Raw genomic sequence first — 12599 nt, forward strand, 5'->3', positions numbered from 1 at the left:
GACTGCAAATAAAGGGACTACTACAGTATATCTTTTAGTGCAGTAACTCAATTATCTGTAACGAACAAATAATAAAGGATAATAATGAAGAGGAAAAGACTACAGAATGGGGAGAACAAAGCTGATCACTAGACATGCACACAAAGTGTGGCTGAGTGCTTCCTGGAAGTTCAAGCAAACCTCAAACTGTTTGATGTGATGTATATATGCATTCACATCTTTGGAAAACAAAAGTGCTTACCACCATATAAATTCCACAACAAGCCAATTTTTAATTATACCTATCAAAATAATAATAAAATCCTAGCAGTTTCATTCAACATGCTTGAATCATGGAGACCACCTACGCAAATATAAACACAGCATCTGAATCGCCAATTAACTATTGCCAATTATAAGCGGGGACACTTTTAAAAATAAATTATGAGGATAATTAATCATTTTCACACACAAAGGTAACATCATGCAGTGGTTTTAAAAGCCTCCGACTTTCTGCTTAGTTTGTGCCAAGATTATAAAAGCATATTTTAATTTTAAAAGGAAGAGATGAAGGTGAAAAGCTTCCATCCCTCCCTCTGGTCATTTAATGTAGATATTATTGGATTCAAATATTCAGCCACTAAATCATTGCTATGGAACATTAACATTTAAAAAGGATTCCTGTGCTTGGAAAAAAGCTAAGAACAAAAGGCCCAAAGGAAAGCCCGTAAAAAGTTATTCTGTTCTAACGCTGACAAAATAAGCACTTGTATATCTGTTCAACAGAACACGAAGTGTTATGGTCAGATGACAACAGAAAGTTTTATTTAAATCAACGTCACAGGGATAAAAAGCATAAATATAAAAGCAAAACTGAGTGATGTCCTATGCTTAGCATCTTTCTGTAACAAGCAATTAACAGTCAAATAGTTGGTTGCTGTTAAGAATTTTATGTCAGAAAATAAAACAATGCGTACTGCAGATGTTGTGAAAGCAGCACATTTGAGTTGCCTGCAAGTGAAAGAGAAAGGTTCTCAGAAGCCAGCTCCAGCCTTGAGAAGGGTTCCCTCCATCAGCCACCAACAGGTTGGACCTGCAGGACACCGGTGACCAACTGTTTCTCCTTAAAAAGCCAGTTAAGATCTGCCTGCTCCTATTTGGTCACCACACGTTTTTCTCTGACCCTGTGCAAAGGCTCCTATTTTCATGTAAGTTGCTGAATTCAAAATGGCAAATTGCTCCGGAGATGTACACAGAACCTTACTGTTTCAGCAGAAAAGCAAAGAAACTCATACTTCTGTTCCACTGGATTCTGATCCTGTGACAAAAGAAAGCAAGCTCAGACCTGATACTTGTAACTTGAAAACGCCCACCCCCAAAGAAGACCCCCAAAACCTTTGTGGGAAAACAACAGCCTTACTATTACAGGCTCATCTTTATAGATAATGATTTACAAGTGAATCCCCTGTTATTAAAAACAGGCGACAACAATATCTACAATAAGAATGTTGTACAAACATTTTCAAGATTATGCTTTCATATATTCCACCCAAAAGCACCTACAGAACCTAGTTCTACTGAGGGCCCAGTCAGCTAGTACAAAAGAAAAGCATTATTGCTCTTTTTACTGACAGAAAGTTTCATAAAGTTTCAACTTCTGTACTAATGCATTGAAAACGATAGTTACAGTTGCGGCAAATACCAATAGAAGAGAACAGGAGGCAGATCCTGCTACTGAGGACACTGGCTAGTGTGACTGACAGCATCCAACTGGGAGAAGAAGAGAAAAATTTCTGTGCAAATAATCTATCATTTTAGAATGCAGTCTGCTGATACAACAGGGATTCTGGTGATCTATTTCTTATCTAACAGAAGTTGCATGTCACAAGTTTATAAACAACTTACAAACTGAATAATTCCAGATAACATCAGATTACAACAAAAGTCCTGTATCAGAGTTGTACAGAAAAAGCCTTAGGGAAGGAAAGCAGTAATGAATGTTACAATCAGGCTCATCATTGTTTCAGAAATAGTATGCTGTGTGAGTAATCCAATTGGAACACTCTTCCTTTGAACGTTTTGCTGAGCTGTGTGATGTAAAAATAGATTTGTATGCCTCAGATTTCTCCTCGCTGTCTGCAATGGATCTCTTCGTAGTAGTAGAAGCAGCTTTATTGACTTTTCCTGGCACAGATGAATTTCCATTATCTGTTAGAGAAAAAGGAATAGAATGAAGCATGCATAACAGCTCACAATTGAGAAAAGTATTTAAATAAAGACAGAAAAAAATATTTAAAAAATAAAGTGTACAGAGATGAAATATACACATTTTTTCAGGGCTATCACAAATATATCCCATAATTGTACTCAACAGCAAACACGCTCCTAACAGCAAACACATTCGTAGCTTTTAGAACTTATGCTCAAAATGCATTTAGAAATCTTGAAGAGAGAGGAATTCTTTCCTACTTGTGTAACCCCCTTGCACTGTAATTCAGTATTGACAACATTTAGTCCCCTAAGTGAAAAATGGCTCTGAACTCCAGTCTTAAGAAAGAAACATGAAAGTATTCCACCACCCTGAAGTATTGTTTAGAAATTAGCTATCAAATGACAAAAGCTAAACTTGTGACATACTGTCCCCAGGGAATCTATCTCCTCCCTTTATTCTTTGCAAAGTCATTTATGACCAATAACAATGGTCTGCATCATTTTATATTTGGGATAGGAAAATGCCCATCCCTCTGTTTCCAATACCATCTCTCTCAGTGTATTACACCTACTGCTACAACCTGCCCCCCCTACTTTTCTTAACAACGATTTAATCTTTTCCAAAGTTGAAGGATAGTATTTTAAAAAGCACGTGCGAAGTCTCTTGTGCAAAGACATGAATACATAGAAGCCTACAGAAACTCTATATATTTAGTTTAACTTAGGCACAACAGCATGTAAATAGCTAGTAGGGAGCCTGTCTGAAAATGCATTTAACTGATTGTATGTGCAACCCTAAATCATCATAGATCAGGCTCTTTTTATATTCGGAGAATGCTGCTTTTAATGCCAACAGTAGTTGTCTGGAAAGAATTACCAAACGCTGGATTTGAAAGAATGAATATGTATGCCGCAAGTCCAGAAACCTTAGGGTGCCATGTTCACAAATTAATTCTTATGCTACTGGCATTCCTCAGCCCATGGATTTTCCTTTATTTTCCCTCTCTCCTCTTAATCTCTTGCTGGTCAATGTAACTGCTGCCAGAAACATAAACCAATGACCTGACATTTCAAAAGGCATATTTTTTTCTTTTACACTCTTGGAAAAGAAACATACATCAAACATTATTAGAATTACAAGGTTCTTGAACATCCAAGAACCATTATAATCATCTGGAATGAAATATTTTTAAAAGTCTATCCTTTATAAAAAACAGACAGTAGGGGGCAGGTAAGGCATTTCTGATGGAAATTCTCCCAGCTCTTAACATAATTTATCTATAGCTCCTCACTTAACTATTCTCAGATTCTTCAGACAAATTATATTGACTTTTTTGTGGCTGTAACGTAGATGATCGAATACTTCACACAGAAACCTCTAACTGACTTTGAAAATGTACCCCTTCTGATAGTTCTGAATGAAAACATCAGTATGAATTGGAGACATTAAATAACATAATACATATATTCGATAAAGAGAGGGCACCATCCTTTGGACTAAAGGACTGCCAAGTTCACTCTTCGCTGCATGATGACTGTAGGTACCTCAGTACATCCTGAAGTTACATCCCGCTGCTCCCAGTGACACACAGCAAATTAGCAGCTAAAATGGAGGACTAAAAGTCAAGTCAGCAGCTCGGGACATTTTAATACTCCTCATTGAAACAAGCTGCCATAACAGATTTTTTTGACCATGACCACTCACACTTCAGGAAAATAACTAATTCTCCTCACACTGCCTCCTAGCCAATGAAACTGATATACCAAACCCTTGGCTATATCACTGTGTGAATAAGAACCTCTAATCTCATTCATTCAAGTTGGTTCCCCCCAACTTAAAGCACAGCAATGTTGGAGTGACATAAAGAAGCAGATCTGGCTTGTTCCGCAGTGGGGGAAAAAAAAATGCAATGTGGTGAAAAGTGTTTATTATTTTTATTAGTTATCTGCATCACTACAGCACTTGCCAGTCACACGCGTGAGCAGAGACTCTGTTGTTTTAGGTATTTTGTGAAAGTATACCAAAAAGCCAGTCCCTACGCTGGACTATTTAACTCCAAGTATAGGAAGATGGACAGTAGATGGGACAAAGGCAAACTGGGCAAAATAAGGAAAAATGGGTCCACAAAAGCCCTTGCACACTTTCTGCAGAGTCAGTTTTGTAGATTTTGCATATTGCAAAACAAAGCTCTGTATTAAGAAGAAGTTAAATTGACTACAGTTTCTATTGAATAAGGAGCTTTGTGCACGTTCATGAGGCAGCTTCCTACTCCAGCTTGGGAAGGCAGACTTTTAGGACAGACTTTTGAAAGAGGATGTTCTTTGAAACAGTGAGCCATGACATTATGCCTCCCTCGAAGACTGTCAGCTCCCACTTTTATCTTTCCTTTTTATTACTGAGAAAGATAAAAAAAAGGAAGTGAGAGGGTAGCTTCTGAAAACTGTGATACAAAACAGCCAGAGAAGGATCTCCCCTACAACACTTTTCAAAGCAGAACTATTTGTTCACGGTTTTCACATTTAGATTAAAGAATAAACACCAACCTGAACTTTTGGTGAAGATAATCTGCCTCTTTTCTCCAGAACTGGAACTGACAGAATCCTTTCCATTCTTAGCCTTTGATGGACCTGGAGACTCTATGAAAGAAAAGAAATGAAATCATGGATCTGCTTCGTGACTCAGAAGGCTACACATAATTAGTAGCTGTGACGTTACCTTCAGCGGTATCTTGCTGAGAAGCTGATTCTGCTGACTTACATTTCTTTGATTTCTGAAACAACACAAGCAGAAATCTGGTAAAGAGACCAGGACTGAAAGGATATACACGTCCCAACTTGTATTTGAGAGACGCACAATTTCATTTGGTACATTTTTAGGTCTTACACAGTGGAACTCTTCCTTTCACAATATTGCTCCACACTTTTGGTATTATTTCTATATGGAAAAATAATAACCTTGGCAACCTTGAAGACACCTTAAAGCAAATCGGGCAGGCTGAAACTAATCTGTTTGTATTCCGTATTTTGGTTTGTATACTTTGCAGGGGGTGTGTGTGTGTTATCATCATTAAGGTAATCTGATACTCTGAACCCACCTGGCAGGACAGTAAATTGCACGACATTAAACAGGACACAGTTAACTGTCATCAATAAAGATGTCTTTCAATAAAAATTTCTGAATAATCCTGCATCTCATACCCACTTAATTTTATTTAGTTAATTAAAAATCCCTCCTGGGTAACTTTCAATAATTGGGCCCTTTGTTGCAGGATTGTTTGGGAATAAAAGATGCAAATAGTTAATCTAAATTTTTTAAAAGCATCTGTGGACCACGTTTTCCAAGTTAATTTATTTTTGTCCAGATTAAAAAAAAAAACACAAAAAACCAAACAACAGCAACAAGAATTCCATTACTGACTTTGATTATATAAATGCCATGCCGGAAGAAAAAAAAAAAAGCCATTGGCATTATTAACACAAAAGATGACTCTGTATACATTCAGAATGGTGTATGGATTTCAAGAAAGCTACACAAACTCAAAGAAAATAAATATATTTAAATGCGTTACAAAAATTAGGAGAACCCATGCTGTCAAGCGCATGATTAATGCTTGAGGAAAAAAGTGCCATGGCACATGTGGTTGCAAAGCTCAGCCAGAAGGTGGTGGCAGAGGGTTACTGTTCTGAAAGACTCGGCTCTCTGGTGTCCTTCAGTGTACCTAGGAAACCTCTTTTCAGGGTGCTTCCACCTTTGTTATTATGGGTGGATTTATAAAAAACAGTTACCTCCCAATATCTGGCATCTGAATTACGAGATGTTTTTAAATATATGTATGCATATATATGATACACAATGAATATATATTATACATATTTCATCATGGGCACACATAACATAGTTGAGCTGGAATAATTTTTTATAGTAGTGCTCACTGTGTCTTCCTTATGCTTTGTGCATCCTGGTCCAAACACAGCAGGTCCACTTAGACTGCTCCCCTAGCTGGAAGAAGGAACTGAGGAAGAAGTCTTAAACAGCAGTGCCAATGGACCCCAAACTAGGAACTGCCTTCTGATAGCGGGGATTGGAGCTCACGGATCTCAGATTAGAGCGAATGGTGCCAGCGACAGTGGAGAGTACTAGTTCCAGCTGCAAAAAGATCAGGTGGTGCAGCAAGGCAAGGCAGTGTTGCAAAACACCACCAGAACTCAAGGGTGAAATACAAGAGGCTACTGAGAGATTTACAAATACTGTACCTGCCTGTAATATAAGCCTCCACTAAACAAACAAAAAATATTTGCATATTCACCTAAGGCATATAGAGCCCAAAGACCAAAGCCTGACTTCCTTCTGTCAGCCACCACGAGTGACTGTGCTGACACCGTAAGAGACAGAAGTGCTCAGCACACTTAGGTACTTCTTTATGGCGCAGAAGTTGGGGACAGCACCAGCTTTAGACTATTCCAAATTATTTGAACCAAAGCTATAGATGCTTTGTTAGGGCCACCTTCTTACTGAAAATTGGGTGCAAACGACCACTATTTTTATGGCTGATTACTCATCTACTGAGATCTGCTACGTTCCATCATCAAATTATCTTTAAAATTCTTTCAAACATTTAATTACAAAGTACAAAAAAAAAAAAAAAGAAAAGACCCCAACATCTAAAGAGACAGCATAAGATTTACAGTATTGCTCTTACACCAGAAGCTACGGGACACTAAGTGCAGAGGCTATCAACAGAGAGGAAACAGAACAGTAGCATGTTTGTGGGTAACCATCCTTTTCTTTTATTGCCCAGGCCCAATGATGCTGTATTGGTGCAGATGAATGAAGACCCTATGGTCTTTATTCAGAGAAGGAATCAGATGCTCGCTGGTAAGTAAACAAGTATTTGTTTCAAAAGAATCTAGGAAAACATTTGCATGCCACCTAATCCTACAGCCAGACAGAAATCAAGCGCAGTAACAGGGGTGAGATGATCAATTGCCATCTAAAGTTTCAGTTGCTGAAAGTGTCAGACAACGATGATTCACGCTCTTGAGATTCAAATAAATCTGTCTGCGCTCTGGACTGAGTCAACATTAAAGTTTTTGCTTGCTTTGTCATCCTCCAGAATAGCAATGCCACTTCAGAAAAAAATACCAATGCTGAAAAAAGTTTCAAGTGCAGCACTGTCATTTGACAGTACAGTACCACAGAACAACTACTACTGCACAGAGTACTAGTATACAGTAGAGTACACAGTAGAGCTGCAATGACTTTATTTCCATGGCATTTTGCCTGGTCAGATTAAAAAAAAAAAAAAAGAAAAAAAAGGCAAAGATCTCAACAGTATGGTAGGAATTAGCATCACCAGGACTATAAGACTCAGGACTAACTGTAAAACACGACAAAATTTCCAAACAGTGATCTTACAGAATCAGACCAGGAATCTACATATCCCAATATTGTGTTTTTGACAGCGGCCAGTAGAGGATACTTAGATATAAAATGAACTAATAACCTGCCATTAGGAACTACCATAAGAAATACAGGGAAGATTTTGCTTACTACTAGAATTAACTAAAACCAGCTCTTTGTTTCAAGAAAAACCTAAAGTATAGCTAGCACACTCCTCATTTTCCATACAGCATTGAATTCTGTGATTTTCTGAGCACTTTGTACTCCCTGTGAGTCAAGAGTAAGTTTCAGTACTTACTAACTTCATCATGTTATTAGCAAAATATGCACACAATCTGATTACTTTTAAAAGTAGCACTGAAGTACACAACACAGCTTACTGTAAATTATCCAGTCTGCATAAAGATTAGCAGACAAAGCTATGTGATCTAAGAGCTGATTGCATTACAGACAAGAATTCTTTCAGTTTTGTTTTAAACTATATATAAAATGATTACCTTTTCTAATTTACTTTTAAGTCTTCTATCCTCCATTCTTTTCTTCAATACTTCCACATCTTCTTTATTACCATTAAGGACAATCACATCTTCCTCTTGAAAGGGAACACCACACTTTAAAGGGGAAAAAAAAAAGAGAAGACAAAACTAGTATTTTTTTCAAGATCTTTATGCTGTTGAACCTTTGTTAGAATTAATACTGCGTTTAAGCTCTCCAAGGAGCTCTCCAATCCCTCCCCTTGCCTCTTTTCCAGTAGTTCTTTCTCATTTAATACAGTCTAATACTTCTCACCTAAAATGGCAAAGGGAAAATCTCAGCTGTTATTATCACTGAGCAAAACAATACTGATTGCCAGCATCCCTCTTCACAAACAGGAGAATAAATACTCACCTAACCAGTGAATTGTGAACTTTTGATAATCACATTTAAAAGCAGCTCGCATATAAATCTGCACAGCAAATTACAATTTCAGAAATACGCAAATGTTCTGTTCTTCAAAGCCCTGTTCCATGTAACAGGGCTATGGAAATCGCACATTTCCATATATAAGTCCGTTATAAACCACAGTCCACTATTTTTTCCTTTAAAGAAAAGGTCCCGTTGTGTATTTTCTGTTCATGAGTTCCTTGTTTTACTAGCATAAACGTACAGTGACTAGATTAAACAAAGTACTCCTAACTAGAAGCTACTCAATTTCCTGATCCCCATAGCTAAAAATCGAAACACTAAGGTACTTCCTGATCTTTTTAATTATCAACGCATTTGATTAAAATCTAGGCATTATGCCACTCTGCTCTAGAATTTGTCTTTCAACTCAGTAATACAAGAAACAACAACTGATAGGAGCAGTTCCTTTACACTAGGAACACCACTAACAGTGTTATTCCTCTACATGCAGAGCAGATGGCACCAGGCAATTTTTCTCCCCAACAGACAGTAAAACTTGCTTTCTTTGTTTTTTTTTTTTTGTTTGTTTGTTTTATTTTAAAATTATTATTATTAAAATTACTATGGGGATTGAAAGGGGTCATAAAAGCAGCGTTATTCATTAACCCACCCTTGCCTTCTCACTGTCCTTCATCTGATTTATTACACACTACAAAGTTTCAAAATACATTTATAAATTAATCTGGATAATGCATGTAAGGTGCTTCGTGTAATTCCACGTTTGTTTTTTGGTTGAAGACACAGATGTTTCACCGCACACGTCTTCAATCATCTGTGAAGCCAGCACATTGACTATGATGTTTTCTTTTATAAGATCTCAATTTCCTTTTTGTTTTTTTTTTTGTTATTTTGTTAAATCCAGCAGCTTTCTGTTAATCTGGAAGATTAGTTTATAATCCTGCCTTTGTCATTACTCTTCTGTTTTCTAAACAATGGTTTAGAAAGGTTACTCATGCATTTGCAGTAGGAACTAAACAAATGAAAGGACGTATGGACAGTACTTTGACTAGTGTCTGCCCGAGTGATGAACACAGCTTAAAAAATGAATGTGAACACAAGTGGTCAGAGATGTTATGAAGGCGAAGCAAGGGTTAGCGAGATGCACAGTAACTAACTCAGGCAGAATAGTAAGTCACACACAAGAAATGGGTGAGTAGCCCAAATTTTTCCATTGCTACTCAATGAGCTAGTGTTAGAAATACCAGCTTGGTATGATCTCAGACACTTGTGAGTGAGAAGTCTAGAAAATGAAGACAATCAGTCTCCGTACTGAGGCAGGAGCAACTGGCAGCTGTCTTGATTCTAAAGCAGCCCTACACCTTCATTTCTAGTGGGGTGTCTTCCGAATACAGCATGAAAGACTGGCACCCTCCTACAGGCTAGTAATTTAAAAAGTGATTTCTGCAATAATTTTTTAAAAACATATTGTGTTAAGTATACAAAAATAAGAGGAAATTTTCTCCAAGTACAAGTTTATGTCAAAGGACTTTCATTTCAGTAAATGTTGCTTTTTGAAAAAACAAGCAAATCCAGGTTCCCATCTGGAAAACACAGGCAGAACTGTTCTAAAATGAAAAGTATTTACAAGAAACAGGGAAATAAAGACAGTGTCCTCTTTCCGTTCACTGAAACAGATAGTTTTTTGCCATTACAACAGCCAGATTGTATTACAGAGACCAAAACCTTCTAAACATACTTTAAGTACAACAAGTAACAGGCATAGAACAAACTGCACCTTCCCAGGTTTCGCTACCTCCAGTAGGTACGATTTGTTGTTGCGTCATATACGTGCATCAACCATTTCTTAGTTGTCGCTACTGTTGGATGCAAAGCTTTAATTTTGATTTTTAAAAAAGCTCAGTATCCTTTCACGCAAAAAAGGAAAGATTTTTATCTCAATGTTTTGAAATGTTGAGATTAAGAGCAGAAAATAAATTCAGTTTTGCAAATTCAGAAAGATTGTTCCTTCAGATTAAGGCCTTCTGGGGCAGGTGTTTGTTTTATGATATCACAGGGTCTCCCTTGCTGTACCTTTTTTGTAGTTCCTTAATGCTTTTGCAGCACCTTGAATAGAAGACATTCCTAAATGAGACTGAACTTGAGAACTATCCTGAAATGGACGAAAGCATTAGAACGGCAGTTTGCAGATCTGAATGCAAGATTCAATCTGTAATTGAAGAAGAGTGGGATATTAACTGAAGGAGATGCTGGACAAGCAGCTTGATTTTCTTCTGAAAGCCCTTTCAGGGTCCAATTATAAAATTATGTTTGAAATTGTTTATATCTAAATGGCTTAACATGCTTGCATCAAGGAATTATTTAAAGGGTGTGCATCTAAGTCTGATACTCATAAATTACCTATTATGATACCCACCCTACCTATCCCATGTGTATATACATACATACACACACACACAGAGAAATCAACTTTACAAAAAACCAAACCCCAAACCAACCCCAAGACTTAAAACAACAAGAACAAAGCTATAATGAGTTGTAAAAGACCTACTAGTTTAGGCATAAATATAATATTTTAAACTTAAACTCATAAAAGAAATAGCAAAATTACTTTTTCAAATAATAAAGAACTTTTAAATTTCATGTCATTTTCATACGGTAGGATGGTTTCTCATCTTTCTTAAGAGAATAAAATACAAGAGATTTTCTTTAGTAACAATGAAACCTTAGTTTAAGATGATTTCCTGAATTCTAAAGTTCACAGTTTCTTCTTAAGTTTCAGCTACATAAGACAATGGTTGTACCTTTTCGGCTGTAAACTACTTAAGACAGCGATTTTTTTTTTTTTTTTTTACAGCTTCTAAGATGCAGTTCCGTCCATGACTACTCTAGCCTTAATATAAGACAAATAAACAACAGGCAAATATGTTTTAATATCTAAATGTTTACATCAATGCTACAGTTTAATGTCTTCTGCGAAACCTGAAAACTCCCAAATTACAGGCAGCAAGTTAACTCCTGCAGTCCTCCTAAATATGACCATTACTAGGAAATGCATAAAGACATGAGTACTTTTCCAAAATAATTCCCACCGGATTACAGAAGATGTATGAGTACAACCTGACTGTCCCTCTTCAAACTGGGTAGTATTTAGAAAGAGGACTGAACACACACCCTATTCCACCAAGGATCATACATACCACCATTCATTTACCTGTCACACAAGCTCATGTATTAAAGATTATTGTCTCTTGTAACAGTTAACTAAAAATGTATTTTAAGAGAGGTACTCTTCCAGAGATTTATGCATTAGAAAATCAGTAGTGTAAGATTTGATTAATGCAATTTTTGACATTGCCACCTGTGAAAAATAGTGAAGGTATTGTTGGCTTTCGCCATAATAACAAGGCTATAAGTCTTTGACTTATAAAGATAACAACTAACAGCAACTATGAAGAAAAACATCATGAAGAAAAACATCCGAGAGAAACAAAAGAGAACTCCAAAAGACTCCACAAGTGATTAACAGAAGGAAACAGATGCATAGAAGAAGGGAGTTGATGATAATCGATCCTACCAGAAGGAAACACATGCATGGGAAAAGGGAACTGAAGATCATCGATCCTCAGAAACAATTGTCAGAAGGAAACACACAAATAGAAAAGGACTAATGATAATCAATCATTATAAACAATTACTCTGCCTAAAATAGTGAATACGTATGCAATATTGAATGTATATAAGACATGGTTGAAGTGTTAGCTGGTGTGCCTCTGACTTGAGTCGTGCACCCAGCGCTGTGCTTTTCCTTTATCGACTTTGTCCCTATAATAAAATAAGTGCCATTTCTGTTTAAGGGATCTGGCTATTTATTACACCACCCTAGTTGGACATACGCTGTGGCAAAGAGTAAAGATAACTTGGTAAGAGTGGAAAGTCTCCAGATACTAATTCACAGAATGTGAACTTTCACTCAGAGGTTGTAGTACCTCCTACAAAAATACTGTCCAAGCGGAAGCTTGTATTTACAGAGCTTCCCTTAAAGTCAATGATTAAAGTCAACGATAATTTTGTATCTGCCATACCTGCAGCTGTGCCTTAATTT

The 12599-nt window shown here is 36.9% G+C and overlaps 1 protein-coding gene across 1 annotated transcript in view; it reads right to left on the reverse strand.

Annotated features, from left to right (window-relative positions):
• Window positions 1-252: 252 nt before the first annotated feature.
• The window catches only part of RTF2 (replication termination factor 2), a 29644-nt gene continuing 17297 nt past the window's right edge, over window positions 253-12599 (reverse strand). Inside the window, exons 6-9 of the mRNA XM_063349635.1 lie at window positions 8089-8202; window positions 4907-4961; window positions 4735-4827; window positions 253-2187 (exon numbers count right to left, since the gene is read on the reverse strand). Coding sequence (XP_063205705.1) covers window positions 2003-2187; window positions 4735-4827; window positions 4907-4961; window positions 8089-8202 — 447 coding nt within the window. The 3' untranslated portion in view covers window positions 253-2002. The remainder of the gene's footprint in view (window positions 2188-4734; window positions 4828-4906; window positions 4962-8088; window positions 8203-12599) is intronic.

Source organism: Chroicocephalus ridibundus, chromosome 12, assembly GCF_963924245.1.
Source record: "Chroicocephalus ridibundus chromosome 12, bChrRid1.1, whole genome shotgun sequence".
Classification (NCBI taxonomy): domain Eukaryota; kingdom Metazoa; phylum Chordata; class Aves; order Charadriiformes; family Laridae; genus Chroicocephalus; species Chroicocephalus ridibundus.